Source organism: Leishmania mexicana, chromosome 26, assembly GCF_000234665.1.
Source record: "Leishmania mexicana MHOM/GT/2001/U1103 complete genome, chromosome 26".
Taxonomy (NCBI): domain Eukaryota; phylum Euglenozoa; class Kinetoplastea; order Trypanosomatida; family Trypanosomatidae; genus Leishmania; species Leishmania mexicana.
The window spans coordinates 207,091-234,365 of NC_018330.1; the positions used below are offsets into that span (position 1 = coordinate 207,091).

At 59.1% G+C, this 27,275-nt stretch overlaps 10 protein-coding genes across 10 annotated transcripts; all 10 read right to left on the bottom strand.

Moving 5' to 3' along the window:
- Positions 1 to 715: 715 nt before the first annotated feature.
- Positions 716 to 5,947, bottom strand: LMXM_26_0750 (conserved hypothetical protein; the record flags this gene model as incomplete). Its single annotated transcript, XM_003876327.1, has 1 exon — positions 716 to 5,947. The coding sequence occupies one exon, from the start codon at positions 5,945 to 5,947 to the stop codon at positions 716 to 718; it is 5,232 nt and encodes a 1,743-aa protein (XP_003876376.1).
- Positions 5,948 to 6,774: 827 nt separating this feature from the next.
- LMXM_26_0760 (conserved hypothetical protein) lies at positions 6,775 to 7,251 on the bottom strand (the record flags this gene model as incomplete). The annotated part of the gene is made up of 1 exon (XM_003876328.1): positions 6,775 to 7,251. The coding sequence occupies one exon, from the start codon at positions 7,249 to 7,251 to the stop codon at positions 6,775 to 6,777; it is 477 nt and encodes a 158-aa protein (XP_003876377.1).
- Positions 7,252 to 8,052: 801 nt separating this feature from the next.
- Positions 8,053 to 9,621, bottom strand: LMXM_26_0770 (hypothetical protein, unknown function; the record flags this gene model as incomplete). Its single annotated transcript, XM_003876329.1, has 1 exon — positions 8,053 to 9,621. The coding sequence occupies one exon, from the start codon at positions 9,619 to 9,621 to the stop codon at positions 8,053 to 8,055; it is 1,569 nt and encodes a 522-aa protein (XP_003876378.1).
- A 1,997-nt stretch (positions 9,622 to 11,618) lies between these two features.
- On the bottom strand, positions 11,619 to 12,083 carry LMXM_26_0780 (conserved hypothetical protein; the record flags this gene model as incomplete). The annotated part of the gene is made up of 1 exon (XM_003876330.1): positions 11,619 to 12,083. The coding sequence occupies one exon, from the start codon at positions 12,081 to 12,083 to the stop codon at positions 11,619 to 11,621; it is 465 nt and encodes a 154-aa protein (XP_003876379.1).
- A 624-nt stretch (positions 12,084 to 12,707) lies between these two features.
- On the bottom strand, positions 12,708 to 13,106 carry LMXM_26_0790 (conserved hypothetical protein; the record flags this gene model as incomplete). The annotated part of the gene is made up of 1 exon (XM_003876331.1): positions 12,708 to 13,106. One exon carries the CDS (start codon positions 13,104 to 13,106, stop codon positions 12,708 to 12,710), a length of 399 nt encoding a protein of 132 aa, XP_003876380.1.
- Positions 13,107 to 15,173: 2,067 nt separating this feature from the next.
- On the bottom strand, positions 15,174 to 15,725 carry LMXM_26_0800 (type II (glutathione peroxidase-like) tryparedoxin peroxidase; the record flags this gene model as incomplete). The annotated part of the gene is made up of 1 exon (XM_003876332.1): positions 15,174 to 15,725. The coding sequence occupies one exon, from the start codon at positions 15,723 to 15,725 to the stop codon at positions 15,174 to 15,176; it is 552 nt and encodes a 183-aa protein (XP_003876381.1).
- Positions 15,726 to 17,435: 1,710 nt separating this feature from the next.
- LMXM_26_0810 (type II (glutathione peroxidase-like) tryparedoxin peroxidase) lies at positions 17,436 to 17,960 on the bottom strand (the record flags this gene model as incomplete). The annotated part of the gene is made up of 1 exon (XM_003876333.1): positions 17,436 to 17,960. One exon carries the CDS (start codon positions 17,958 to 17,960, stop codon positions 17,436 to 17,438), a length of 525 nt encoding a protein of 174 aa, XP_003876382.1.
- A 2,141-nt stretch (positions 17,961 to 20,101) lies between these two features.
- Positions 20,102 to 21,163, bottom strand: LMXM_26_0830 (putative asparagine synthetase a; the record flags this gene model as incomplete). The annotated part of the gene is made up of 1 exon (XM_003876334.1): positions 20,102 to 21,163. One exon carries the CDS (start codon positions 21,161 to 21,163, stop codon positions 20,102 to 20,104), a length of 1,062 nt encoding a protein of 353 aa, XP_003876383.1.
- An 879-nt stretch (positions 21,164 to 22,042) lies between these two features.
- LMXM_26_0840 (conserved hypothetical protein) lies at positions 22,043 to 24,892 on the bottom strand (the record flags this gene model as incomplete). The annotated part of the gene is made up of 1 exon (XM_003876335.1): positions 22,043 to 24,892. One exon carries the CDS (start codon positions 24,890 to 24,892, stop codon positions 22,043 to 22,045), a length of 2,850 nt encoding a protein of 949 aa, XP_003876384.1.
- A 910-nt stretch (positions 24,893 to 25,802) lies between these two features.
- On the bottom strand, positions 25,803 to 26,768 carry LMXM_26_0850 (conserved hypothetical protein; the record flags this gene model as incomplete). Its single annotated transcript, XM_003876336.1, has 1 exon — positions 25,803 to 26,768. The coding sequence occupies one exon, from the start codon at positions 26,766 to 26,768 to the stop codon at positions 25,803 to 25,805; it is 966 nt and encodes a 321-aa protein (XP_003876385.1).
- Positions 26,769 to 27,275: the final 507 nt, after the last annotated feature.

Here is a 27,275-nt window from a genome sequence, read left to right on the forward strand (position 1 = left end):
CGTGCGGGGCAGAGACCCCCGACATACCCACCCTGACGCACGCATAAGTGGTTGGTTTCAAACGGATTGGAGGAAAGGAGGTGGAAGCGACGCGCTCTGATCAGCGAGGAGGAGAGGCGCGCTGCGCCTGCGATGGCGCAATGCAGTCCCAAACGTGAATGCCGAGCCTACTCGTGGTGGCGTGCGCTTCGTTTCTCCCCAGTGCATACCTCTCGCACGCGCCGTGTTGCTTGTCTGTGCTTCCTGCAGCGTGATCCCGTTGTTCGGAAAGCCGCTCACGGGTGAAGATCTCCCCCCCCGCCGGCCCCCACTCCTCAGAGTCCCCTCGCCCTTGCTACGTCCGTCGTCACGCAACGTAGGGGAAGAATGTACAGAGAAAGACGAGATGGAACACTGGGAAGGAGTCAGAGTGGGGAGGGAGGGAGGGAGGGGGGCAGTACAGTGGTACGGTAAGGTGGTAGCCCTTTGTCTGCCATAGATGCGCACACGCACGCACCATAGACAGACGCCGTGGCATTCCGTGTGGAGCACGTACGCGCAGCCGCACAAAAAAAAATTCCAAAAAAAAGAAGGCGGACTGCGTGGCGAAGGCGCAGCCGCATCGTCCACGTGACTCGCTACACACACACACAGAGGTCAGCACGAGCTCGCACAACGCCGTTCCTCCACCCTCCTCCCCCCTCCCAACCCCCTTGTCATGCTCTTCTTCTCTGGCTCACGCCTCCCGCACGGCATTTTCAGTCTGGCGCAGGAGCACTTGAAGGCCCGTCTGTGCCATACCCACCTCAGCCGTTGAGGGCCGATATTTCTCCATGACAACGAAGATTTGCTCCCAGCCAGCGAAGCAGCGGATGCCCAAGATGCGCTCATCAGCAGCCGAGGGCGGCGGTGGCGAAGACAACAATGGCTTCGGGAGTTTGGAGGTCGCGGCGGCCCGCACTTTTGGCCTACGCTGAGCCGGATGGATCCGCGGCGGCGTCTGCGCATGCACTCGCACCATGAAAGTGGCTCTCGTGGTCGTCACCGTAGACGAGGCAGCGGTCATTCCTGCGTCGACTTCTTGGGCGGCGGAGTGATCCGGTGGAAACGGCAGCAGGGGCGGTGCCCGAGCGTCCAGGGTGTCCCACGTTGCAGACAACGGCTTGCGAGCCTGCGTCACTGTCGACGTCCTCGCCCGCACAGGTGGCGGTGTGGCGCCACCGGTGACCCGGTGCAGCGGCATTGGGATGCACGCGTCCGCCTCGCTGGGAACCTCTGCATGGGAGAGAGGCGCCCCGGCGTCTGGTGCTGAGTACTCGGCGCTGTTGAGGTACGCTCCCGAGGAGGCTAAGTTTGTCTGCGCCTCCTCGTCAACGGTATAGACGCCCCAGCCGGTACCGCTGCGGGCATCCCCTGCGTCCATCGTACCGAGTGTGACGGCTGTCGCGGCCTGGGGCATGCTCCCTTGCACGCTTGGAATCAGTCCCGAGATGCTCGGGAGGGAGTACGCGGACGTCATGTCGTGTCCATGATCTAGCGGCGTCGCATCACGCGCGCCCAGCCGCGGTGAGGTGAAGGGCGCCAGTTCGCCGACCATCGTCGTGGCGCGCGAGGGCGGGGTCGTTGGACTACCGCGACCCATGACCATTAGGGGAAGAGAAGGGCTTGCGCGCTGCAGCGGTGACTTGCAGGTGCGCGCAGAAGTGGATAATGCAGTGGCCGTGCCCATCCCCGCAACACATGACCGCGGCGGCGACAGAGGCTGGGGACGGTGTTGATGCTGGCCGTCTGTAGGCAGCATCGCAGACTTGCCGGCAGCCGGGAGGCCAACAGAGAAAGATGGTGGCGGTTCCCTGTCATTTTTGGACGCGCCCTCCGCGTCAGCTTTCCCATGATGCCTTTGCTGGCGCGGTGCAGTCGCCACAGCAGCAGATGCGCCACCACTGCCGCTTCCGAGCAAGGATGCACTGAAGCTGGAGTGCGGTTCTGTAGGAGAGCGCCATACCGGCTCGTTGACGTCGATGGAGAAGGGTGGCTGAGGGGTGCTGTGGAAGCTGGACAGAAGATACCTCTGGCCACCATACCGGATCCGACCCGAGACGCTTACCTGACCGTCTTCGAACACCACCACGCCGAACTCACCTGTGAAGGCGGCGTCTCGCACCTGTCGCGCAACTGCGGTTGGGGTAGCGATGACGCTGGCGTGTTCAGGCGCCGCATCGCTGCCCTGCTTCTGTTCAGTCGCCGAGCGTTGAAGAGTGCTGCCGCCGGTGCTGATGCTCGTGCCTTTGCCACTGGTCGGCATGCCACACTCGCCGAACCTGTTCACGCCCCACACCCACAGCTCCCCCTCATCACTGATCGCAAAGGAGTTGTTGGGCCCGCAGCCAATGCTGCGGATAGTCTGTGAGAGCGCCACCTGCACTGGCGCCGGGGTGATCGAGGTGAGGAGGGTTGAATCGGAGACACCGGCGGTGCTGCCCGTGCCGAGAACGCCGACGCCCCAGGCGAAGACGCTGCACGACGCCGTCATCGCCACAGCGTGGTGGAGCCCTGCTGCCACCGCTACAATGTCGCTCAGGCCGGCGACGCGCATGGGCACTGACACATCGCTACCCTTAGCCTTTGTCGGCGATGTCGGCGCGCCCAAGCCGCAGTATATGGCCTCGCCGTGGGTGAGCACCTCTCCATCGGCAGTGAGGGCAACGACAAAGGTACCCCCGCACACAATCTGCACAATCCGCTCACTTGCGTAGGCGGCGATGCGCACTGGCGAAAAGACTTGCGTGACATCTGCCGGCTGGCACAACTTTCGATGGTCATTGCTGCCCCAACCGTACACGACCCCGCTCCTGTCCAGGGCGAGGACGAAGTCGGGGCCGCAACGCACATGCTGTATGACGACGTCCGACGGGATTTGCACCTCGCGGAACGCCGCAGCGACAGTGACGTCATCGCGATGATTCGGCTTCATGCAGTCTCCAATGCCGAGCTGGCCACGCTCGCCACGTCCAATGGCAACGAGGGAGTTGTTCTCTGACAGCACCACGAGGAAGCCTGCGCCGGAGCCGGCGCACCGAACACCGCTGCGCACGATCAGGCTCGACACCCGAGACACCTCCTCGATGGTGGAGTGGCCCACCACCATCACGGAAGTTCGACGGTGCACGACACCTGCCATGCTTTGCAGATGGCCGCAGTGCAGCGTCAGAGTCACATAGTTGGTGAGGATGCGCGACGGGGCGAAAAGCTGGCGTCCGTAGCCGAGGCCGATGCCGCACGTCCTGTACGATCCGCATGCGACAACGTCACCGTCCGCCAGCAAGATGCACGTGTGCTCTCGCGCACATATCACCGCCACCGCCTTCATCGGAAGCGGCACCATCGTTGGCAAGCGCCGCGGCGCACGCCCGCGCAGCCCGAGCTGCCCCTCGGTGTTCTCGCCGAAAACGTAGACGGCCCCGGTACTCGTGAGGACGGCGCTGTGGGCGTTGGAGCAGCTTGCATCAACCACAAAAGACGACCGTAGCCCCTCGACAAGTCGTGGCTTCACTTCTGAGTAGTCGGTGCCGTGCCCAAGTCGCCCGTTTCGGCCAACACCCCATGTGTATACCTCGCCTTTCTGCGAGATGGCGAGTGCGTGCCACGGTCCAGCGCGCACTGCCGCCATGGGGGTTGGTGTGGCAAGCTGCAAGTGCACTATCTGCCTGGAACACTTGCACCGATCGGGTGTCAGACTCTGCTCTAGCCCCTTGCTGCTCATGTTGCACCCCAGCATCGATGCAACGCCCCAGGTGCCCATAACGCCGTCGTCGAACAGTAGTACGCCGAAGAACTGGCCAAAGCAGACGTCAAGTATCTTGTAGACCCCGGCCCTCAGCCGCACCGGCGTCAACACATGGCTCGCCTCCGGCATCGTCAGACACTGTCCGTAAACGTTGTGGCCCCAGCAGTACAGCGCGCTGTCTCCAGCGAGCGCCATGGCGCACGCGGTGCCAGCGGCAATGCGGGTGACGCGTTCGTTGTCCTTGAGAAGAACCCGCTGAAGCTTGCTCACTCCAGCGTCGGAGTAGCGCGCGCTGCACTCGCCAATGCCGAGCTGACCGTTGTCGGCGCGGCCGCAGCTGTACAGCGCACCATTAACGGTCAACACATACGTGACGGCGAGCCCGCAGGCAACCTGTGCCGCACGTGCGGCCGTGTGAACATGTGAGGGAAGGTAAACATAGCCTGCCGCGCTGGTGGCATCGGGAGAGGTGGCGCGGACCGCAAAATCTCCAGCAGAAGCTGTCGATGTGGCCTTCGGCAATCTGGCGGAAGGCGAGGCTTGGAACTGATCTGCCACACTCCGTCCCCCGGATCGCTTCTCAGACAGAGTATCCATCGTGGATAGTCCGCGCCCAAGCGACACCTTGGATACGGTCACGTGCGGGCGTGCTGTAGGGGAACCCTCCCCAACCAGACTCCCCTGGCCCTCGTTGCTCTCCAGGGCCGAGGCGTCGGGCGAGCTCGAGCACTGCTGCTTGGCGTTCACAGAAACCGGAGCGGCGCCGCCGACTTTGGCATTCGAACCAGCGGGGTCGCTGCTCGCGGTGACATTTTTTGGTAGCCCATGCGTGGATCGTCTGCATCGCTGGCGATGCTGACCGAGGGCGCCTTTTGCCAACGAGCCCCAGCTCAGCAGCTTGCCTTCCTCCAGGTAATATCGCAGCAGAGAACTGCCCACGCACTGACGGTGATACGCGACGGCGCTAGGGTTGGGCGACAAGAACGTCATCTCATTGCGCACAGCAAACGGGTGCGGGTCATCGCCTTCTGCTGCGACGTCGGGTTCACGTATCTGCACTGCCGCTTCCAGGATGGACCCCCATCCGCGCCGAGGCTCCGCAAGAAGCGTCCGTGATGAGTCGGTGGCAGGTGGCTTCGACGTCTGCTCCTGCTGCTTGCGCTCGCGCCACACGTGAAGGCGAGTCAGGTCGTCGAGTGTGGGCAAGCGCGGCGCACAGCCAACGCCGTGATACACAGAAAAAAGCACTACAGGGGTCGGAAAGTGAGCCGTCATCGGTATCTCCGCCACAAGTGACTGAAAAGCCGGGGAGACTCGATCCCCATCACCGTCGTCGCAAGTCATCCCTCCCGCAGCCCTTGCACCGCTGCTGCTCTCACGCAACGCCACACTTACGTAGAGCGGGTTGACAGGGTAGGGAGCATTGATAGACTTACGGGGGAGCTCACGATACCACCGTGTTGGTTGCAGCGGTAAGTCCGTCGACGTACCGGGGATAGAGACCAGCAGCGAGCTTCGATTCTGAATGCCCGCACAGCGCGGTGGACTTCCCGAGCCGCTCGTCGCAGCATGCGGCTGATGATTTGTCGGAGCAGTTAGAGAAGTGAGGCCGCCACTACACCCTGCCGCTGCAGCAGCCACTCTGGCAGTATGGTGTGGCAGCGCTGAGGTGAACTCGGCAAATTCAATTCGACCTTCAAAGCGTGGCGACAGCCGTCTAAAATCAGTCGATCCGGTCATAACGTTCAGCGATGTCGCGCTTTGGAGCAAATCCTGTGGGCGACACCCATACACACCGATGAGCAGCGTCACAAACATGACCACATAATACTGCTGCCAGCGCCTGAGAGCAAAGTAAGCGTCAAGTATCATATCACGGCACTGCTGCAAGCCGAGTGAAAGGAGAACGCTCTTTACATCGTGTCCTTCCTGTGCATGCCGCGCGCCTAGAACTGCGAGAATGCGCAGTGCGTAGAAGGCCTCCCTGCTAGGGAGCGCCGAGCTCGGCGCTTGTGACTCGCGAAGCGCAACGCCTTCACGAAGCATGAGTGTTGCAAGTGCAGTGTAGGCCCTGGCGCCTAGCTTACCCGTTGGTGCCTGCTGCCCTGCCTCGATGCAGTCCACTATATCCGGCAGACTGGAAGTGTCGCCTTGGCACAACCGTCTGCACGCCGCCTCCATAGAAAGAAAAGCAAAGTGCTTGGGTGTGCGAGCGAGAGAGCTCTCGGTAGCCACGTGGCAAATGTACCCCGTCTGCTGGAAAGACACGATAAACCGGTGCTGGATTAAAGGAATCCAGTGCGTCGGAAAAAGAATACGCGTTTGAGAAACAAAAGAAAAGGAATACAACCTGGGTGTGCGAGCCAAAGGGAGACTAACTGCGCCCAAAAAAAAAATGTGCACGCGTTTGTTTTATGGATACAGCAGTGTCACTTTCTCAAGCACAGGGGGTCGAGATATCCTCATGGCCTCCGCAACAGGGGAGAAGCTGCTTGTGCGTGCAAGAATGGAGTACAAGAACAACAAAAGAGTAGCACGTGCAAAAAGGGGTAAGAGGCCGACTGATCGTACAGACGCTGGTGCAACGCCTCCGCGTTGTGCTTTGTGACCGCCACGCAAAACGATAGCGGGAAACGGAGGGTTTAAGGAAAACGATATGCGTGAAATCGGCCCTTAGCAGCGGACTTGGTAGCGCGGGAGTAAAGGGGAAAAGCAGGGGCGCATGAGGGCAGTGAGCAGGAAGGTGGGTAGTTGCGAAAGAAAGAGAGAGTGGATTGCAGAAGCTGATTTGCGTTTTGTCATCGCTTTGTATCACTAGAAAGGAAAAAACATGAAGGAGAACAAGTGATAGATGCATTGACTTTCTCCAGAGTTGCCCACTACGCGCATATGACAACTGGTGCGGTGGCGGTGGTGTTCACACAGCACAGATAAGGAAAAAAAGACCAGTAGAGGGAGGTCAGTTGTTGCTTTGTTGTCTCTCCGTTCTTGGTCAAGACACTCGCATGTTACAGCGTAATGTTATGCCGGCACAGCCACTGCGCATATGTTTCCACCTCTTCATTGTACAACTGAGGCACAACAACCTCCTCGCATCGCTCCACCGTTATCCCCTTCTGCTCACCGGAAGACACTGAACCTTCCTGTGACTCCGAAAGGAAGAAATGCTCACCCTTGTCGTAGTTGCTGTTAAGTTCGTCGGCTGCCAGAATTCCACTGCGGTAGTCTTTGAACTTCACGAATGCAGTTCCCAGAAAGCGGCCAGTTTTCCGGTGGCGCACGAAACGGACGTCAACAATTTCACCGAATTGCGAAAAGACGGTTACAATATCTCCTTCAGATATCTGAGGGGTGCTGCTATCGTCCCCCACGTCCTTCAGTGGCTGACTAAGCAAGCGCCTTATGATGATCCACGGTGCGCTTCCTAGCAAGGCGTGATACTCAGGTGTGTAAGGGCCGGAGTTTCCGTTGCGGTACTTCTTCATTATGACCCCACACCGGAGCAGAGCGGTTGAGCTACGGATAGTAAGTCGCAGCTACCGCTTTTTTTTCTTTGCTTGAATAAGCAAACCAGAAAAAGAGTGTTGCGATTGGGAAGCGGAAGAAAGGCTGAAGAGAAGTTTCGGGAAGCGAGAGAGTCACATGCCAGCTCACAGAGACCCCTTTTTGCTTTTACAAAAGCAGCTTTCCAAACTGTCACATTCCAGTGCGGCCTTTGGGAGGGTACAGTGGCGTTTTCTGTGACAGTGCTGCTCCAATGGGCAATGTGTCTTCTGTTATGGTCGCCTTATTCTGATGGGAAATCCACGCAACAGGGAAGGGTCGAAAGCAAAAGACAAAGTGGAGCTGCAGGGAGTCGATGTTGCAAGGAGGAAACGTCGGTCTGAACAGACAGGCCATTCAGACAGATGAGAAAAGAAACCAAGAGTACAAAGTAACAATGCAACAAGGGGCCCAGAGTGGAAGCGGCTACGCAATCCTTTTTTTTCACCTGGCAGCACAGAATGAGGCGGAAAAAAAAACACCGAAAGACAACCCTAGGAGCATGGCTGCATTGACAAGCAGATGGCAATAGTAGACGAAAGGGCACAAAAGACCACCTAATTAGAAATATATATATATATATATATATATATGGAACTCTACCCGTAATACAACGAAAACAGTCACCTTGAGCTCTACACGAAAAGAATCAATAGACAATAAAGGCGTGTACACCCAGTAATATATATGTGTGTAGACGATGCCAAGAGCGTCCTCCGATTTCCAATTGAGTGAGTTTGTTGTTATGATACGTAGAGAGCATTCTGAGACTCCAAGTCAGAGAAGGTGAAACTTTTGCTTGGAATTCTCCAGCTGTAGGAAGTAATTTTCTCCGTTTCACTTCTCTTTGCTTTGGCATCCCTCTGCTCTTTCTCACGCTTTTCCTGCTCAGCCTGCTCCTTTTGTTTTTCGAACTTGATTGTGACGGTATGAGGTCGAGAAAGTCGTTCGAAAAGGTCGCGAGCCGCAGAGCCCTTCAGGCGAGAACTAGAACCGCGCGGCTTTGCGGTGAGAGATTTTTCATCCTCACTGACTCCGATCTCGTTGCTGTAGCTCTGTGAGCCGTCTCTGGCTTTGCTACTATTTTCCGGGTCATACGGCGCCTCCCCACACTCTTGTTGGCGCTTGAGCTCAATCAGCCGCTCCTGTTCAGCCTTTTCCTTGTTGTAGCGCTGTGCATCCGCGTACAACCGCAGGAAAACCTCTTTGGGATCAGCCTCAGAGTCCGCCGCAGAGCGGTGCGGATTCACGAAAGTAGAGCGCGAGCCATGAGATGCATTTCTCTCGATTTCAGCGTCGTCGATTTCTTTTTGCGCGCGGCGGCTGGCACTGCGTCTCTTCGCGGCGTCAGCGTCACCGTGCATCTTATCGTATACATCTTGCTCGTGGTCACCGCGACTTGCACGCAGTGAATTCGCTCTCTCGCTTTCGCGCTGGGTAGACCTTTGCATACGCATTTTTCGCCGCCACGACGTGTTGTTCACCTTCGGGTGAAACGTGCAGTTTTCTTCGTCATCGCGCATGCGCTCATAATCATCCAGATTACCTTTCGACGCCGGGCGCCGTGCTGAATAATTGAACTCCTGATGATCCCGTGCCTTTAGAACAGGATGGAGTGTATCCATCTCCTGCGGCATATACGAGCAAGCCTCTGCTGGCCGCTCCTGCGCTTGCTGTAGCACCGCTGCCCCTTCGTCCCGTGATCGAGCACTGGTACCCATTTCTCTGGGCAAGCCACGCAATACGGGAGTGTCGCAAGAGGCGGACAATTTCGAGACCGGAGAGTGACGGTCACCGCGCGACTGCTCATAATCGTTTCTCGATGGCCAAGGATGATTTTCAGTGGACCGCATCATGTGTCGGTGGGCGCGATCTATAATGCACGCGGGTTGCTCTTGCGGAATACCGCCGTGCGACCGCGACTGCAGCGACGGCTTTTGCGCAGTTGTCCTTGGTGCCGGGGTTTCGTGCGGCTGCGATTCTTCTACCGGGTGAAAACTGAAGACAGCGCCGTCTGTTTTCAGCCAGCGACTCTCGATATCCACTCGTTGATGCTGAGCAAAATACTGGTGATACTTCTCAGCAAGACTACCCACCTGTATGGTTGTGCGGAGCTCATCTTTTACCTTTTCCGGCCGTTCCTGAGAACGACGGAGCATTTCATGATTACACCTGAGCGTCGCCTTGTCGTACAAAATATGCACTGGCGTAGAGGGCACAGAAGCGGGAGGGGTTCTCACCCGCGAGTCAAAATACTCTAGCTGCTCCTGCGGCAAATCATAGTGCACACGCTTGAAATGAGAAGACTCCATCTCCTCTAGCACCGTCCTGCTTTCGTCACAGGACGGAAAAAAAGTACTTTGCTGTATGTTTATTATTATTTCCTTCGTTGGTTTTGAGGGCTGTAGGAGAGCAGCTTGCACTAGACAGTATTATATGTGCGAAATTAGAAAACAGGAACTTCTTGAGTGTGAGCCGATAAAACATAAAGTGCTAATTTGCGTATTCAAAGCAAAGGGGAGAAAATACGACGCGTGTGTTTTCAATAGAATTTCCAAACGTAGCAAAGCGAAAAATTTTAGCAGGCAGTGATGGAAAGAGCTCGGCCTTCCTTCTCTCTTTTTTTCTGCGATAGGTCCATTATCTGTAGCGATACACCGCTCTAGCTTCGCTACGTCGTAGGGGCTTGAGCCTGTCACAACCACAAGCAGTTCAGCATTTTGGCAGAGATAGAATGCTGCTTAGCCTCTCCACAAAGAGTGTGATCATTGAACCCTGTGATACCACGCACGGAGATGTCCCCCTTCATCAAGAGGTTTGTCCTCGTCCTCAGAGACCAAACAGATCTGGCTGAGATGCAACGCAAAGCGGAAACATCATGTCACAGGGCTTCTACCGGTAACCGGCTTTCGATGAGTTCAATACTCGCATTGTAGTTGTGCTGCTGCAAAAGAGCTTTTCTTTGATATGCTAAACGAGAGTCAATACAGCATAAAGCAGACGCTGAAACACACCAAGCATACGCAGGCGAGAAACAGCTCTCATTGCCTTGTATTGAATCGGCGCAGGGTTGCGATGAAAGTCTTGCAAATGAGAGGCTTTCTATTGGATCAAAAGCACTTTGCAGTCGAGCAAGCACTTGAGTGAAATTGGTGTTTTTTTGTCTCAACGAACAAAGAGCTGACACCACAGACGCCACTGCCTTTACTCTCGAGCAGGACCCTGGACATGGTCTGCTGGGATCAAGGGTTGCAGTCCACCCGAGTCCGTCTGGCGCTGATCGCGCAGCATTGCTGCGAGGAAGGGACAAAGAAGATCGCGAAAAGCCCCGTAGACGCATTGCCCGATTCGAAGGCTCTTCCTAGACGACAAGGATCCAGCGGTGGGGCACCCCAGGTAGGAGAACTGTAGTTGCACGCATTTATTTGTTGGCCTGTTCGTGATAGAACGTCATGTTAGAGAGAGAACAAAGATCTGCACTGCTGTTACTTGGGAAAAAGCTAACCAGGTCAGCCAGCAGGGACGTTGTAAACGCCGGTGCCAACCTCATAGCGATCAAGTCTATCATACCGCTGTTGCGCGCGGCTTTCTGCCTGCTTTCGAAAGCGGTAGACAAAGAATGTGCTCACCGCCAAGGTGCAGGCGCAGAAAACTTCGAACATGATAAAGGGAGTGCTGCTCCTCTCTGAACTTGCCCCGTCGGGGCATTGCACCTTGTTCATTGCTAGGACTCAGTTCCGATGGTGGTTTAAACAATTCGGAGAACAGCTGCTGAAATGCGAGGGGAGAAAAAAGAGAGAGTATTTCGCGTTAATTTCAATGGAAGTCCCGAGGTGCATGGGAGGTGGCTTCCCACGGCTGGTGGGCTGCCGGCTTGCGTCGCGGCTCTCTGTTGGGGCGCGGCGTCGCCTTTTGCCCCGGGGGTGGCCGGGCGCCACGTGGTGCGCTATCGTTCCGCTGTTTCCGTTCGGGGGGGGGGGGGGGGCTGCCTCCCTCCGCCGCGAGGCGGGCGGGCGCGGGGTTTGGGGCGCCAGGGGGTGGCCCCTCCGGGAGGGCCACCGCCAGCCCCTGGCGGCCGGGGAGGCGGCGGCGGGGGGCTGGTGGGCCGCGGCGGGAAAAAGGGCAGGGGGGCGTGGATGGCGAAAGGAGTGGCGAAAAGACGGCGCCTTGCGTTTTTGTCTGGGTGCGGGTGCTGGGGCGGGGTTGGGCCCCTGCACTGCGTAGGGCGCCGGTGGTGTTCACGGCCCTGCCTTGTTTTGCTTTTTTTGCGTTTGTTACAGATGCCAATCGGGGAGGGGGGGACTACAGCTTAATCGCGCGCCCGCTTTTCACCTGGCGCCACTTCCTCTGCCTGCGGCTCTTGCTCCTCCTCTTCGCCAAGAAACGTCGGAGCCACAACGAGGGGTTTGTCGCCGGACGGAAACATGGTGCCGTTCAGCTCGGCGATTGCGCGCTCGTACCCAGCACGGTCCTCCAGCTCTACCAAGGCATAACCGGCGCAGAAGCAGTCGGCGTTGAGGGGGATCTTGATGTCGGTGATGGCGCCAAAGTAGTCCGGATCACCCTCCTTGAACGAGACGAGGTAGTTGGCTATGTCCTCCTGCGTCGTTGTTTCCGGCAGGTTCGAGAAAAAGAGCACCCAACCCTCGATGCTCGGAATGGGATAGCCTGCCTGAATGTCGTCCGGGCGCTGCAGACGTTCGTACTGCGTGCGAGTACGGCGCACGCGGCGTAGCTGTCGCAGTCCGGTGCCGAGGGCTGCGGTGGCTTCCATCGGAGCAAACAAAGATTGCGGCGAGGCGCGTGTACCTTATATGGTGCCTGCTAACAACGAGATTAACGTGCTTTCGTTCGGCGCCGCTGAGAGAGCCGTCTCAGCGTGTTGAGGGCGTGTGTGATAAGTGCTGCGTGCGCTCAGCCACGGGTGGTACGACACCGACACTGTCAGAGAGAGAGAGCAAGAGGGAGGGGGCAACAACGAAAAGCATGGAAGAAGAGGGCGGAGAGCAATGTGGCGGGCATGAACATGCGTGTTTCATTCGATGACGCAGCTGTGGTTGCCGGCAGAGGCAGCACAGCCCTGCTACAGCTAGATGCTTCTCACCTTTACCCTCGACCACTTCTCTCACGTGCACCCGGGCTGTTTCAGTTCCTGCGTCCTCAAGAGGCTCGCCTGTGAAGGTACATTCCTCTTTTCTCGCGTGCGTGCGTGTGTGTTTGTGTGTGGATCCACCTGTGCGCATGTCGCACAGCGCCGAGAGAAGGCCGCTCGCCACACAAGAAAAAGGCAAACATTCAGCCTTGCACATGAAAACATATCGAGCGTTCCTCGAGCGCTCCACACCGTCCACCACACAAAGAAAGATGGACTCGCGAGAAGAACGTCGCGACCACCACATCACAGATCGTCGCCGTTCCACCGCAGCCCCGGCTTCGCAGTGGCGCCGCCATACCCGGTTAGGCGCGGACCATAGCGGTGATCCCCCTTCACATACCCGCCTCGCATGTTGCCGGTGACAACGTACTGCCCATACGCCTTGATGACCGTCACCACGGAGTTATTGCGCGAGTACACGTTGCCAGTCTTGACAGTTGCAAAGCGTTGCGACCGGGACAACATCGCGTCGATCTTCTCCTGTAGCTCTGCCGACGTGCATGACTCCACACCTTCGCCAAGCTCCACACGAATGGGGTACAGGATGCCGGCACGCGCGTAGGGCTCATGCTGCCGCATCACATCGACGATACGGCAGAATACTGGCGCCCGCAGCACGGCGCACGAGCTGGAGCGCAGCATTCTAATGCACAAAAGCCCCGTTGTCTGTTGCCCGCTGGAGTGTGCACCTCACAACCGAAAAGAGGCTTCGTTTCAAGCGGAGTGACGACGGCCACTTCTGGAAGATTGCGGTCTTTTGACAGCAGAGATGGGCCACGCTTTTCTCCTCTGAGTGCGCGATGTTTTCCTGCTTCGCCGCGCACTCGAGTGCCTCTCATGCCTCGCAACGCTTCGTTGTCAGGCGCTCGCTGCTGCTCCAACGTCCCTGTTAGTAGTGAACGTGGCACCTTCGATCCACTAGTCCGTCACCGTAACGCAAAGCGAGGTAGACCTAACGCAGAGGACGAGAAGAGAAAGACAGGTGAAGGCGAGGAACGGTGACAACAAGTCCGTGGAGCAGATCCCACAGGCGCACGCTCGTTGCTCCATGATAAAGACGAGGGCGCGAACGCCATCACTCGTGGCACCCTGCCCTCCCCCTCTTTCCACGACAACGCTGCCGTCGTCGGTGTCGACCTCGCTCCAGCGCCAGCGTATTGTGTCGCCGGTATCTTTCGTAAGGTGCTGTCTCACGGGGAACGCGCGCGTTTCTGGCGTGGACGACCACCACAAGACAGACAATGTTCGCCTTGAGGCTGTTCCTGATGAGGTCAAGCAGCAGGAGGCAAGCACGCACACTCTCACCTACATATACCCGTGCACACATACGGAGCGAAGGGGGTGCGCCGGCACACGGCACGTGAAACGGGGAATACGAAAGAGGAGGAGGGCAACGATGGACAGAGCCCTTCCTTGCCAGGGCCTTTGCGTGCTTCATTCTTTGTGCGTTCGGTGGTGGTGTCCATCATGGCAAGGCGGGGTGGGTGGACACATACACACACCTCAGAGTGTGGTATCCACAGGGTTCAGTGAACCCCCCCCTCTCCCTCTCTGTGCGGGAGGAAGCCGACTAGGCCTCCTCCCTCCTCTATCCCCCTGCCAACATGCCGAACCGCTTGTGGTGGTGGCAGGCTCAAGCGCCTACAGCGTGGCGAAGCTAGAGCGATGCATTGCTGCGGATGTCTGCGGACAGGTCCTGGGCGGCGTGTCAGCGTGACTCGAGCGCATCACAGCCGGCCCTCACGCTGCCCACGGGTGTGTGTGCGTGAGTGTGTGTGGGGGGCCTGCACCACCGCGAGGGGGATGCACCAGGTGGTGACCGACTCATACGACATATCCATCGGCAGCGCCAAGGCAGAACGCACGGGGAGGCGGGGGATAGGTAGGGCAAAGAAAGGGAGGGGAGCCAGAGAAAGACAGGAGCGCGGGAAAGATAAAGATGCAATGCGTGCACCCCACCATCTATTCACCCCCATCCTCCCCCCTCCGCCACCAGCAGACACAAAACGGTAGGCGAGCGCCGACCCCGTGTGCAGACGTACCCAAGTGCATGCACCGGCATGCCCCGCCTGGTTCAAGAGGCAAAATAAAACGAGGGAGGGAGGGAGACACTTCTGTTGAGTGCGTGCGTGCGGTGGAATAACAAAGCCGAGGCCGCGTATCGGTCCCCGTGCCTTCTCTCTCAGAATCGTGGTATAGGTGAATAAGTGGTTCCTAGAGTGTTGGTCCCCGGCCGCCTCACAGCCCCTCTCCCTGTCGGACGCCACACCTGCCCACGTGTTTCTCCGTATCTGCGTGGGGAGAGAAGGGGGGGCGACAGGAGGAGGAAGATACGACAGCAGTGATATGCGAAGACGTGCCGCGCTTCTCGACGATGTGTCTCCGCTATCGCCCCCCCCCCCTCTCATCCACTCCCAGCTAACGCGCAGCTGCAGAAATGGGGAAGCTGAGCTGAAGATTGGAGGAGAGGCGGAGAGGCGAAGGGGCGCGGAGCAGGCAACAGACCCCGCTCTCCCTCGCCAGGTGTGTCTCAGTTCTCAGCACCGGAGTCGCACGTGGGAGGGCAGCGCGTGAGTAGTGTGCCACAAAAGAAGCGGCCAAGACCCAACATACACATGTGTATACACAGCGAACACTCACCTTGTATGTAAAGTGCCGAGCAATTGCCTGTCGCCAAGTCCCCCTGTGCACGCGTGTGTTGCATGTCCGTCAGATGTTTGACGAGGCCGCAGCCTCCAATAGCGGCACCAGCCTTTTCTCGATTTCGGACATTGTCGCACCAGGCGCGAAGCGGCACACGGCATGGCCGTCCTTGTCCACCAGGAACGCTGTGAAGTTCCACTTCACAAGCGTCGTGCCGAGGACACCCTTGCACGTGTTCTTCAAGTAGTGGTACAGCGGGTGCTCGTGCTCGCCATTGACACAGACCTTCTCCATAATGGGGAACTCAGCCTTGAAACGCGTGCAGGCGAACTCCTTCACCGACTCCTCCGTTCCAGGTTCCTGACTGGCGAACTGGTTGCACGGGAACGCCAATACCGTGAAGCCTTGATGTTTGTACTTGTTGTATAGCGCCGTGGCTGTCTCGTAGCCGCCCTTGGTGAAGCCGCACTTGCTGGCTACGTTGTAGATGAGAACCGGGTGGCCCTTGTGCTGGCCAAGGTCGTACGGCTTGTGATCGCCGCCGTTCACCTTGAAGTCGTAGATCGAGGACGCCTGTACCGCAGCGGCGGCGCGGTGAAAAGGGGGCAAGCGCAGCATGTCAGGCCTGTACGGGGGCGCGGTACTTCAGCAGCAGAGGCAACACGTACCTGACGTGCGTATTTACCCTTTTTCCTCTGAGCGTCGTGAGCTTGATTGCTCGATGACCGTGTCAACAGGAGTGCATGCACGTGTGTGGGTGTACGTGTGCACGCGCTGAGAGGCAGGTGCGCGCGCCTTCGGTTGGCAGGCGGGCAGTGAGAGCAGAGAAGACCTATGAGGTGTGATGGATGGGAAGGGTGGAGGCGCATCATCAGGCAAACATACACACATCAAGAAGAGGAGAGGGACGAGGATGGTGGAGTGGTGGCACGATGCACATGTGCATGGAGCCAAAGCGCAGTGACACGCATCCACGTAGGGAGAGAGGAGGGAGGGGGGCAGTAGTCATTATGATCATCGAGGCTGCCGATCGGCGACGCCTGCGTGTATTGCGCGCTGGAGCATGTCATTCGGTGCCGTGCCGCAGGCCGCCATATCACAACCCCTCATCGTCCTCCGGGGAGGGGAGGGGAGATCCGCACGACAACTGACGTCCTTGTATACCTCTCCGCATACGTGTGTGTCTGTGTGTGTTTTTCTTCGACTCCAGAGGCACTCACTGGGCGAATAAGGCAGTGATGGAAAAGGGGTGAGGGGCGACAGACACGCAAGACATGCACACACGACTTGACACATGACGGTGCGTAGAAGCGAAGAGAAAAAGGAATGCTAATAGGAGAATATTCGGCTGCGGGTGAGAACAGAATGACACGACCGAGGGAGGGGAGGGGGAGAGGGGTGCGAGAGGCACACGTACACACAGACACGGAGGTGGGGGGGGGGGGTGAGGGACAGAAAAAGGGGAGAGGCGGACGTGATGCGTACGTATGTATGTTGCTCGTTGACTCTTACACCCTCTGTCAAGGTGCGATCAACTGAGCTGCACTACGTGCACACACAAAACACAGAGAGTACAAGATAGAGCTACACACATACACACACACAAACACACACACACACAGGCAGCCGCCTGCACCGTTTTTCCGTCACTCCTGCACTGCTGGTCCTTGCTCATCCGCACCACAGGTGCAAAACACGCCCAAAACATCGAGAAACGTACGCCAGCACCCCACCTGTGTGTGTGCGCGCGCAGGCGCCGAAAAGTACCATGGCCGTACGAAAACCAAACCGACAAGGAGGGGGTAAGCGCAGTGGCATCCACAGTCGCGGCTACTTTGGCATCCACGAATGCGCGACCATCATGGCGTACAGGTGAAAATGGGTGGAGAGAGCGACGCACACACCGCACAGCTGCCCTTCCCCTTCGCTCCCTCCCCACCCGCACGCTTCCCAGGGCACACATTCAAGCAACCGAGAGCACGGAACAGGACGCGTTTCCGCGGATCAGCAAGGGAGAAGAGAGAAAGCGCCCATGATGATGATAATACGAGTTGACAAGCACACAAGTGAAACACAAGATAGAAGGTAAAACAGAAACAAAAACAAAACGTACAAGGAGGCGGGGGTGCGCAGCGGCAATGTGCGTGATTTTGTGCGCCCAGTGAGGCCTGCTGCACAACCGAGGGCAACTGTGTAGCATCGCTCCCAGGATGTCCCAAGGGATATGCGTAGAGTCGGTAAGTGGGGTATAAAGTGCGCACAAACTGCACTGCATCACTCCCTACCCACCATCGGCCACAGCCCCTGCATCTCGCCATCCGTTGCTCTTCATGCCTGAGTGCTTAACGGAGCCGTTGACGCATCACCGTCAGCCTCCAATAGCGGCACCAGCCTTTTCTCGATTTCGGACATTGTCGCACCAGGCGCGAAGCGGCACACGGCATGGCCGTCCTTGTCCACCAGGAACGCTGTGAAGTTCCACTTCACAAGCGTCGTGCCGAGGACACCCTTGCACGTGTTCTTCAAGTAGTGGTACAGCGGGTGCTCGTGCTCGCCATTGACACAGACCTTCTCCATAATGGGGAACTCAGCCTTGAAACGCGTGCAGGCGAACTCCTTCACCGACTCCTCCGTTCCAGGTTCCTGACTGGCGAACTGGTTGCACGGGAACGCCAATACCGTGAAGCCTTGATGTTTGTACTTGTTGTATAGCGCCGTGGCTGTCTCGTAGCCGCCCTTGGTGAAGCCGCACTTGCTGGCTACGTTGTAGATGAGAACCGGGTGGCCCTTGTGCTGGCCAAGGTCGTACGGCTTGTGATCGCCGCCGTTCACCTTGAAGTCGTAGATCGACATGGTGCTGTGGGGCGAGATGGGGAAGGCGAGCCGTATCCTGTCCAAAATGAGGGGGTAGAGACCGTACAGGAGACTTGCAGGTGCAAAGTGGGGGAGGGAGGGGGGGGGGCGAAGATAAAGGACAGGGAGGGAGGAAGTGTGTATGTGCGTGATGGGTTTGGGTAGTCGGATCAGGCGTAGTCGACGTCGTTCGAGTCGTAATGGTGCCAGCAAAAGTGGTCGAATCACTAACGGAAACGCAAGGAGACGGCAGGCAGACTCTGTATGTGTGCGTATATATATATATATATGTAACGAATACGGAAGATAATGTTAATAGAGGAGAGAAGCGGAAGACTCGGGGAGCTGGTGGGTGAGTGGGTAGTGCACAGCGTTCTGTGGGTGTGTGTGGGTGTGGGTGGGTGGGTGGGTGTGGAGAAGGAGAGGAGGGATGGAAGGGATGGGAGGAAGGGGACAAAGAGGCGGATGCATACATGCACACACACACACACACACCAGCAGGAGCGCAGAAGGGGGGCGAGAGAGTACAAAGAAAAATGTTGCGCAGGATGTGCGCGTCCTTCTCAATGCCACAACGCCTTCTCGTCGACACGGCTGTGATCCCTCCCCCTTGTCGCGAGTGCTCATACACCCTTTCCATACATGGCGAATTGCTTCCGTTCCTGCCGCCACTGCCACTCCTCCATCTCCGTGCCTCTGCTCTTTGCGTGTGCGGCTCCCTCAGACCCGTTCTCTGCACAGCCATCCTCCTTTCCTGCCGCTTCGCTGACTTCACGGCATCTTCTTCGAAGGGAATGGGGACGAGGCGCAAAAACAGCGCTGCTGCACGCGAGCAGCCGAGTGGGGAGGGGCAGAAGACACGGATGTCCAGTGGAGGAGGTGGTGGGTAGAGATGGGAGACGGGAGAGGGGCGAGAAATCGCCACACCACCGAGTACGTTGCCGATAGAGCGCTGTACCGTCTACTACCCTTGTTTCCTTTTCATGCTTTGCTGCTGGCATCGGTGCCGAGTGGCGACCATCTTTAAATAGAATGCAATACACACACACACACACACGCCCACGCCCACACGTGTACAGTGAAGAAAGGCACAAAAGCAAAGGGGTGGAAAAAGCGGTTAGAAGATACACATGAAGGGAGCTTACAGCCGAAGGTATGGGAAGTGGATAGGGGCGAATACAGTCCAGGAGGGAGGGGAATAGAGGAGGGAGGAGGCCTGGTCGGCTTCCTCCCGCACAGAGAGGGAGAGGGAGAGGGGGGGGTTCACTGAACCCTGTGGATACCACACTCTGAGGTGTGTGTATGTGTCCACCCACCCCGCCTTGCCATGATGGACACCACCACCGAACGCGCAAAGAATGAAGCACGCAAAGGCCCTGGCAAGGAAGGGCTCTGTCCATCGTTGCCCTCCTCCTCTTTCGTATTCCCCGTTTCACGTGCCGTGTGCCGGCGCACCCCCTTCGCTCCGTATGTGTGCACGGGTATATGTAGGTGAGAGTGTGCGTGCTTGCCTCCTGCTGCTTGACCTCATCAGGAACAGCCTCAAGGCGAACATTGTCTGTCTTGTGGTGGTCGTCCACGCCACAAAGCGCGCGCCTACTCCCGAGAGCCTCTGCACAGCCTACACTGGGCAACGAGGAAAAGAAAAAGGACGGTACAGTTGTCCAAGGCATCGCTCAGTTCTGCACTTTTCCCCTCTCCAGACCCGCATGTGCGCAGAGCGGGAGATGGCCTGCTGCTTGCTGGCTTGCTCCAGCATGTGTGCGGCGTTTTGTGGCTCGAAACGGGAAACTACACACGAGAGGCACGTGCTGAGCAGGGAGGTGTGTCGTGGAAGTAGGACTTCGGTGGGGGAGGATGTGAACGACGCCGAACAGCACTGCACTCGGAAATCAGGGAGGAAAGCAACAGGCGCGTTTGGAACACTGTTGGGAGAAGCAAACGAGCAGAACGACGCACAGACACACGCAAGTGCACTCATGCCCGCGTGCGGCCGTGGGTGCTCTGTGTGTGCGGCTGCCAAGAGAGCTTCCCTGTTCATCGGCCTCCGACTCTGCAGGGAGCTTCTCTCTGGCATTTAGTGGTTAGGGGGTCAGGAGGAGGGCGCCACGTGTGCTACAGAGGCGTCCCACCCTCTCTTTTCACAGCAAGGAGTACTGTGCTGTGATCTCGTGGGGCCACACGCTGCACTGCACCTCGCCGATGTGCCTCTTGCGGAGCATGAACATTACTGTGCGACTCTGGCCGATACCGCCGCCGATGGTTTGAGGCAGGTCTCCGTTCAGGAGGCACTGGTGCCATTTGTGCTGGAGGCGGTCGCTGGTGCCGGTGATCTCCAGCTGGCGGCGCAGCGCCTCTTGGTCAACACGGATGCCCATGCTGCTCAGCTCGAGCACATCATCGAGAACCGGGTTGTACACCAGAATGTCGCCGTTCAGGCCCTGCAAGGATATTGTGGTATTAACCGAGGGCTTCTCGCCGTCGGCAGCCGGGAAGCCGATCTTGGAGGAGTCGACGGACACCGGCGACGACCAGTCATCGTAGTCCGGAGCGCGCACGTCGTGGTGGTCGCCATCACTCAGCTTGCACCCGATGCCGATCAGGAAAACCGCCCCGAACTCCTTGACAACTTCACGCTCGCGTGACTTGGAGTCCAGCTCCGGGTAGCGCTTCAGCAGCTGCTCGGTGTGCACGAACTTGACCGACTCCGGCAGAATCGGGGTAATGTCTGGGAACTCGGTGCACACGCGCCTCTCCGTCTCGCGCAGCGCCTCGTAGAGAGAGCGAACGGTGGCCTGCAGGTACTCGAGGCAGCGGTCCGACGGCGCCATCACGCGCTCCCAGTCCCATTGGTCGACGTAGACGGAGTGGATGTTGTCCAGGGTGTCCTCAACACGCAGGGCGCGCATGTTGGTAAGGATGCCCCTGCCAACGGGGAACTTGTGATTGCCGAGGGTCATGCGCTTCCACTTGGCGAGCGAGTGCACGACCTCGTACTTCGCCTCCGGAATCTCTCTCACGTGCACCTGCACCGCCTTCTCCACGCCCGAGAGGTTGTCCTGTGTGCCATCGCCGACGCAGGCGAGTATGGGGCACTCCACCGGGATCAGGCTCAATGCATTGGCGAGCTCCTCGGCGAAGATGGTTTTCACCCTCAAAATGCGGGTCTGGAGATCGATGTACGCCTGCGGATTGGACGACATGGCCGGCAGCGCAAGCGAAAAGGGATGAACGGAGGGAGAGGGGGTAGGGTTGAGTAGAAGGCCTTGGCGACGCAGGAGAGTCACGGGTCCGCTTAGAAGGGAGGAGCAGGAGAGTGAGGCTTGTTAAGCTGGATACGTCCGCGGACGAGTTCTTTCGATGTGTGCGTGTATGGTGGTGGTGGTGTTGGCGTGGTGTGCGAGTACGACAGCGCAAAATGAAGGCAAAGCAACCAGAAGATTGACTCAAAGTCGCCGAGGAGAAGGGAAAGGGGGGAGAGAGTGCGGGTGAGGTGGTGGTGTGTGTGGGTGGGCGGTGCACATGTGCAAAGGTGGCCCCCACCCCCCGCACACACACAGACAGCGAAAGAGGGGGCAGGGGGCGGGTGAGACTCTCCCGTCCCCTCTGCTTATCTGCGCGCATGGCACGACCTGCCGTGCACGTCATCGGTATCCACAACAGCCAGTACTTTCGCATTACCGAACCGTCCAAAGCATGCGCCTCTCACTCACTCGGTGGGGCGGCCCTCAGCAAAGAGCAGAAGTCACAGTGGGGTGAGGGGAAAAGGGAAGGCAGCGGCGAGGGAGGAGGGAGGAGCTCGACGGCGCTGTCTGTGCCGCCGTTCTTCTCCCCTCCCCTCCCACTATACTCGCCCATGAAGCGGTTGTGCATGTTTCTGTTGCCCTGTAACATCGTTAACAGTACCACTCCGAGTGACAGAGAGGGGAAGGAGGAGGAGGTAGGGGCGTTAGTAGGGAACATGCAGCACTCGGATGTGAAAGGACAGGCAGACAGACCCGAACAAGCGAAGAGTGCGGCTACACGTGTGTGTGTGTATTGGGAGGAGAAGGGGACGGAAGACGCCGTTGGTGCTTGACGGCTTAGAGTGCGTCTGGGGCGGCACCACCGCGTGCTGAATTGCGCTCAATCTCGTTCGCTGTGTGGAGCACCTGCTGCAGAAAGGAGAGGGCCTCCGTCATCGGGGCAATGTTCTCCTCTAGGCTGCTGTTGGGACGCAGCTTCCAGTGAATCGTCGACCCGCGCGAGCGGAAAAACGTCAGCTTCGAGGTCGGCTTCAGCACCTCCGCCATCTCAGCTGGGGTCAGGTGCAGTGCATCACGCGCTCCGTGACCACCGCCACGACCGGCAGCCCGGCGCGCTGCCGTGACGCTGCGCATAAAGTTGTTGTTGCTAGGGTTCTGCATCGCCGCCACCTTGATGGGGCCGTAGGTCGCCACTTTCTCCTTCAGCTGGCGTGCCGCCGCGAAGTTCTCGATGAAGAGCGATGTAGTGTTGTCCACGAGGAGGTCCGTCCCCTCCGGCTTCACGCGCGACGTGTGCTCCACCACGATGCTTTCCACATTGAGGTCCTCTGCGGCGTAGTCGACCTCGCAGACGTTCGTCAGGTCCATGCGCTCGTACATGGCTGTTGAGCCGTGGATGAGGTAGTTGTGCTCGGCCAGCGACAGCTCTTCCAGAATTGCTTTGGCGAGAGGCGCCGCGGGGTTGTCGCCTTGCTGCTTCCAGCGGCGGTAGGCGCGGAACTCCACCTCGAAGGGGTAAGCAACAGTCTTGTTACGCGCCAGGTCATCCTCGTCATCGTCGATGGGAGTCTTGAAGGAGCTCTTCGCCTCCTCGGCCGCCGGCGCTACCGTTTCCGCACTTGGCTCGTCCGCTGTGCCCGCCTCCTTCGCCCCTAGCGCGCTCGCATTTTGAAAGGGATGGTCGGGGCCCACGCCGATGCCGACAGGGGCGGGCCCCATCCGTACCTTGTTTGCCGCGGGCACTTGCGGCAGCGGAGGTGCCTCTGTCGCAGCCGCGGAAGCGCTTCCTGCCCCGACAGCTGGCGCAGGCGCAGGCTCAGCACTCGGACTGACGACTGCCGCTCCGGCAGCGCCGGTGCCGCCATTACCGCTGCCCTCCGCCACCGCTGCCGGCACTTCGTTCTTGCGGCGCACAAACGTCTCGTCGAGAGAGAAAACGGACCAGTTGAAGGTGACGCCGATGTTTTCGACATCGAGCAGGCGGAACTGGTCCACATCGCTGTCCCACACCGCTCGCGCGATGGAGCGACTCTGACGCTCGTTCGAGAAAAAGTTGATCTTCACCGTCGTCGAGCTGGCCGGGAAGTGCAACGAGCCGCTCTCCATGTCCACCGCCCGCGACACGCAGGCGGGGCAGTCCTTGATGAAATACAGCTGCATTGACTCCGTGTTCATGCGCTCAACAAACTCACCAAAGGTGGCGTGCTTCAGCGGAGTGGAGTAGGAGCCCTGGCGGGCGAGGCAGCAGTAGGCGGCGCCGAGGTTTATCTTCACCGACACGTTCTGGGCGCGGACATCCTCGAGACTGAGCAGGAATCGGAACTCGCGCAGGAAGTAGTCGCGCAGTGAGGCGAAGCGCTTCGCCGTCAATACCGGGCTATTGGCGAGGCTCGTCTCATACATGACGGTGGCTCCTTTGCCTGCCTGCTGCACCGTGAGGGGTACCACCTCGTCGTCGTTATCCAAGTAGTGGTCCACATCCTCGCCCTCCGCCTCGGCGCCCTTTGGGTGGTGGTCGAGGCTGCCAGCATGGTGTTTCACTGCCGTCGCAGCAGCCTCAGCGGAGGTCGCAGCAGGCGCAGGTGCGGTGGGGTCCGCATGTGTTGCGGCGGCCGGTTCGTCGCCAGCACCACGATTTCCACCGGTTGTGGCACGCGTCTCCATGGCATCAGAGGGCAAAGCAAGCGGCGACGCCAGGACGCGGGGGCCTCCGCCGCCAAGAGGGGTTGGGGCGGCAATCACCTTCGCCCCTTTACCCTCGTCATCGCCATCGCTGTCACTTTCTGGAATCGGCACCGCTGCTGCGGCGCGCTCGATAGCGCCTGCTGCCTCCGCCAGCGCCATGGACTTGCGCTGTCGTGCCTCCTGGCGTGCCTCGCTGTCATCGCCCTCGCAGGAGGAGGAAGAAGAGAAGGGGACGATCTCCTCCACGTCGAAGCCGGCCGCCGCGTGCGTCTGATTCTGAAAGGCGCGCTCTGCGGCCGTTTGTGTGGAGTCCATCGCATGCGGAGGCGGGGTGTAGCCGTTGAGCGCGCCTAAGGCGGCTGCAGGCGTGGCATATGCCGCGTCACGGCCTTGCACCTCTGCCGTCGGCTTTGCACCGCCGTCGTCGCCCCTTCCGTCCGTCGTCGTAGCAACAGCAGCAGCATCAGCATCCTCGCCGTCTCTGTCCATGCCATTGTCGTCGTCGTCGTCGACGGTGCTCACCGCGTCGCTGTCCGCAGCACTTTCGCCATGCTCACGCTGCTGCTCCTCCTCTCCGTCGCTACCCGTGCTCTGCCCCTCCCCCGGTTGCTGCCCCTCCAGGTCGTCTTCATCCAGGAGCCCGTGCGCCACGCGCCACTGCAGCGTTCCGCGCCGCGGCTTGCCGATGGACAAGTTCACCAGGCGAATCAGCTTGTTCTGTAACTTGAACGGCTTGGCGCCCTTGTGGCCAAAGAGCTTCAGCGTCACTTGGCGGGTCTGGTTTTGCAGGTCACCGACGATTACACAGTAGCGCCGCCGCTTCTCGCCACGGAAGAGCAGCTGGCGTGCAGTGTCGTTTGTGTTGTTCTCGAAGACGCCAAAGTGTGTGCGTGGCGCGGCTGCACGAGCCTCCGCCGCTGCCGCGAGTCGAGCGGTCACGGACATCGGACTGCCAGTGGTTGTGGCGGCGGCGACGCTGCTTACCACCTGCCCTACCATCATGTTGAGGGGGATGTCCTTGCCTTTCTTTAGGTGCGCGAACTGCGCCGCGATCTCCTCCTCCTCGGTCACCGGCTTGGTAGCCTTCGAGCCCAGCGTCGACGACGGCAGTACAACATGTGTTGTGGCCGCGGTGAAGATGGTACTCGCTTCCTCAGCAGGCCCAAGGGCAGCAGCAGCAGCCGCTGCTGCTGCCGTCGATCCAGAAGCGTACTGCCGCTCCATCTCTTCAGTGCGAAGCTGGTGCTTGAAGGTGCCGCGGCCGCGACGCACCACCGGCGCCGGTGGCTTCGCCGTCACTGTCGACTGTTGAGAAGCGACACACGCTGCCGTCGAGGCTGGTGGCGGCACCGTGTGTCCTGCTTCAGTGGCGCTCCCCGCCCCGGGCGCTGCAGCGGTGGAGGAGGTGAGGTGGGACATAACGTCGGTCAGATGTCTGTCTTCGCACACGCAGCTACTGTGTGTGTATATATGTGTTTCTCTGCTTGCGTGCGTATTGGTGTCAGTGCAAGGGTGAACGCTCCTCTCTCGGCCTCAGTGACACGCACGGGCACAGAGAGGATAAAGGGGGTGGAGGAGGAAGGGTGAAGAGGATGAGGACAAGGAAGGCGGAGGAGGGGTGGTGGTAAGTCGTGGGTGGTGGGTGTATCCATCCCTCGTCGAGTCGGTCTCTGCGTGTTTGTGTGTTCTGTGCTAGCCATCACCCCGACAAGCCCCCAGGGCCGGCAACGAAAACAATGTAAACGCCTAAATACCCGGCAAGCGCTGCACCCCGCACTCAGGGATGCGAGGAAGACGAAAAGTGACCAAATATGTGGCGGCGGCGTCGGCACAGATCCGCTCGCGCGTGCTTGGCTGTCCGTGTGTTGTTGTGTGCACTGGCAATCCCTTTGCCCTTCGCGCCCCACCGTTCCTAGTCAATGCGGCGGCCATACTTGTCCACACGGTACGTCGTGGCCCCCACGTTACGCATCTTCAGCTTGTTCGACTTCACGTAGGTCCCGCTCCGCCCCGCCTTCCGGCACGCGTCCTCCATCTTCTTGAGCGTGTGTGTCCACTCCTTTTCGGACGGGTGCTTCACCGTCTTGGAAATGGTCCCAGACTTGTTCGCTGTCGGCGGCGACAGGGTGAGGCTGGCCTCCCGATCGTTCGCGACGATGCTGGTGAAGTGGTGGAAGATGTGCTGCTCCTCCGCGTATTTCCTCACCGCGTTGCTCATCTCACGCAGCTTGTGCACGGCCGCCTCTGGGTTCTGGAAATCGCGGATGGTCAACTTTACGGGGTGTCCCTTGCGGATGTCCTGGGCGATCTTCTTGCTGCGCCAGCCGATGAAGTGTGCGTCGACAGCGTCGCGAAAGACGTGATCGACCAGTTCCTTTGTTTTTCCCACGTACTGGCGCAGGTGGTTGGACTGACCGTCCCCGCTGCAGGCATCGCGCACCTGCTGCGCCTGTTTCTGCGCCGCTACGGCAGCATCCGTCGCTGGGGTGCCGGTCAGCCCGTTCACGAGGTCCATCTCGGGCTGCACGAGCTTCCACACCCATGGCCGCTCCCGGCGGATGCGGCAGTAGGCGAGGTCGTCGCCGCGGGCACCCATTCGAACAAGGTTCATGTTCCGCAGCTGTGCCTGCTTCAGTGCGTCCTTGATGTCCATTGGGCTCAGGTGCACGCGCTCCTCGACGCCGGTTTCGGAGTTCTCGATGTGGGTGATCTGCACTTCGGTGTTCAGGATGAGCGTGTCGACAGGGTGCTGCTGCAGGTAGCTGCGGATTTTCGCAAGCACCTCTGTGGATGCGTTGGGCGGGGCCAGCTCCTCCACAATAGACTCCAAGCTTTTCTTCGCGGTTTCGACAGCTGCATCGTGCCGCACGCCGGCCATGGGGTCGAACTCGAACGCAAAGGGGTCCTCTCCGCCGTCTCCAGCACGTATCTCCGGTGCCAGTCGCCACGCGGAGGCGGACAGGCGCCGAGAGCTCACCCACAGCGGAGTGCACACATGGACGCCGTTGCTGCTGTTGCTGCAGATGGCACTACGAAGGGCAAAGCTGCTTCCGGTGCGTGCACACACTGAGCGGTATTCACCTGCTGCTGTTGTGCTGCAGCTGCATGAACTGGCGGGCCACACAGCACGAACGGCGAAAAGGGAAGGCAGAGAGGTCCGCCACATTGGATGCTGTGGAACAGCAAGAGTGAAGGGGCAGAGGGGAGGCGTGGAGAGGGACACCCTATCCGTGCAGCTGCACACCGGCTAGCGCCCCGCCAAGATCGGTGTGCTACGCTCTGATCGAGATTTGCGCGAGGAATGCGTGCGTGCCTGCGTGAATGACGTGCTCACCTCCCTTTGGGGTGTATGTGTATGATGGGTGGGGGGTGGGGGGTTGATCGC